The sequence below is a fragment of the Corapipo altera genome, unplaced genomic scaffold (assembly GCF_003945725.1).
Source record: "Corapipo altera isolate COAL_440 unplaced genomic scaffold, ASM394572v1 61144, whole genome shotgun sequence".
Lineage (NCBI taxonomy): Eukaryota > Metazoa > Chordata > Aves > Passeriformes > Pipridae > Corapipo > Corapipo altera.
In genome coordinates, this window is record NW_020885965.1 from 1 (window position 1) to 670 (window position 670).

The 670-nt window shown below is 67.2% G+C and overlaps 1 protein-coding gene across 1 annotated transcript in view; it reads right to left on the minus strand.

Annotated features, from left to right (window-relative positions):
* Nucleotides 1-19: 19 nt before the first annotated feature.
* Nucleotides 20-670, minus strand: part of LOC113940922 (RISC-loading complex subunit TARBP2-like) — a gene marked incomplete at its 3' end in the record, with an annotated part of 1010 nt that continues 359 nt past the window's right edge. The window contains exon 2 of the mRNA XM_027632069.1: nt 20-200. Coding sequence (XP_027487870.1) covers nt 20-200 — 181 coding nt within the window. The remainder of the gene's footprint in view (nt 201-670) is intronic.

Consider the following 670-nt stretch of genomic DNA (forward strand, 5'->3'; position numbering starts at 1 on the left):
GGGGGGGTTGAGGGGGAGTTGGGGTCCCACCGGTGCAGCTGATGTCCCCGAGGGTGACGCGGAAGGTGAAGTTGGGCTGGTGGGCCTGGCCCTCGGCCTTGAGCAGGTCGTAGCCGGGGGTCCGTCCTAAGCGTGTCCCATATTCCTGCAGGAGGCTGATGGGCGTCTTCCCGGGGCTGGCGGCCACCATCTGCTCCAGGCTGGCACACAGGGACAGGGACAGCGTTGTCACCACGCCCCGGGGCAAGGGGGGGACACGGGGACTAGGAGGGCACTGACAGGGAGCAGGGGGACAGGGGTGGATTCGCTTCCCTGCGGGTCAGAGGGGACACAGGGACACGGGTGTGGCAGTGCCAGGGCATTAGGATATGGGGATGGGGGCGGCACCACTGGGGACACAGGGACAGGGTTGGTATCACCTCGTGGCACAGGGACAGGGGGTGGCTCTGCCATGTAGTGTGGGGACACAGGGACCAGGGGGGGACACGGGGACAGGGGTAGCACTGATGTGTAACGGGGTGACAGGGATGGAGCCCCCACACAGTGTGGGGACGGGGATGGCACTGCCACACAGCACGGGGACAGGGGGACACAGGGACAGGGGTGGCAGTGCCACACGGGGATCGGGGTGGCACTACTGGAGACAGGGGGACAGAGATGGCAGTGCCAC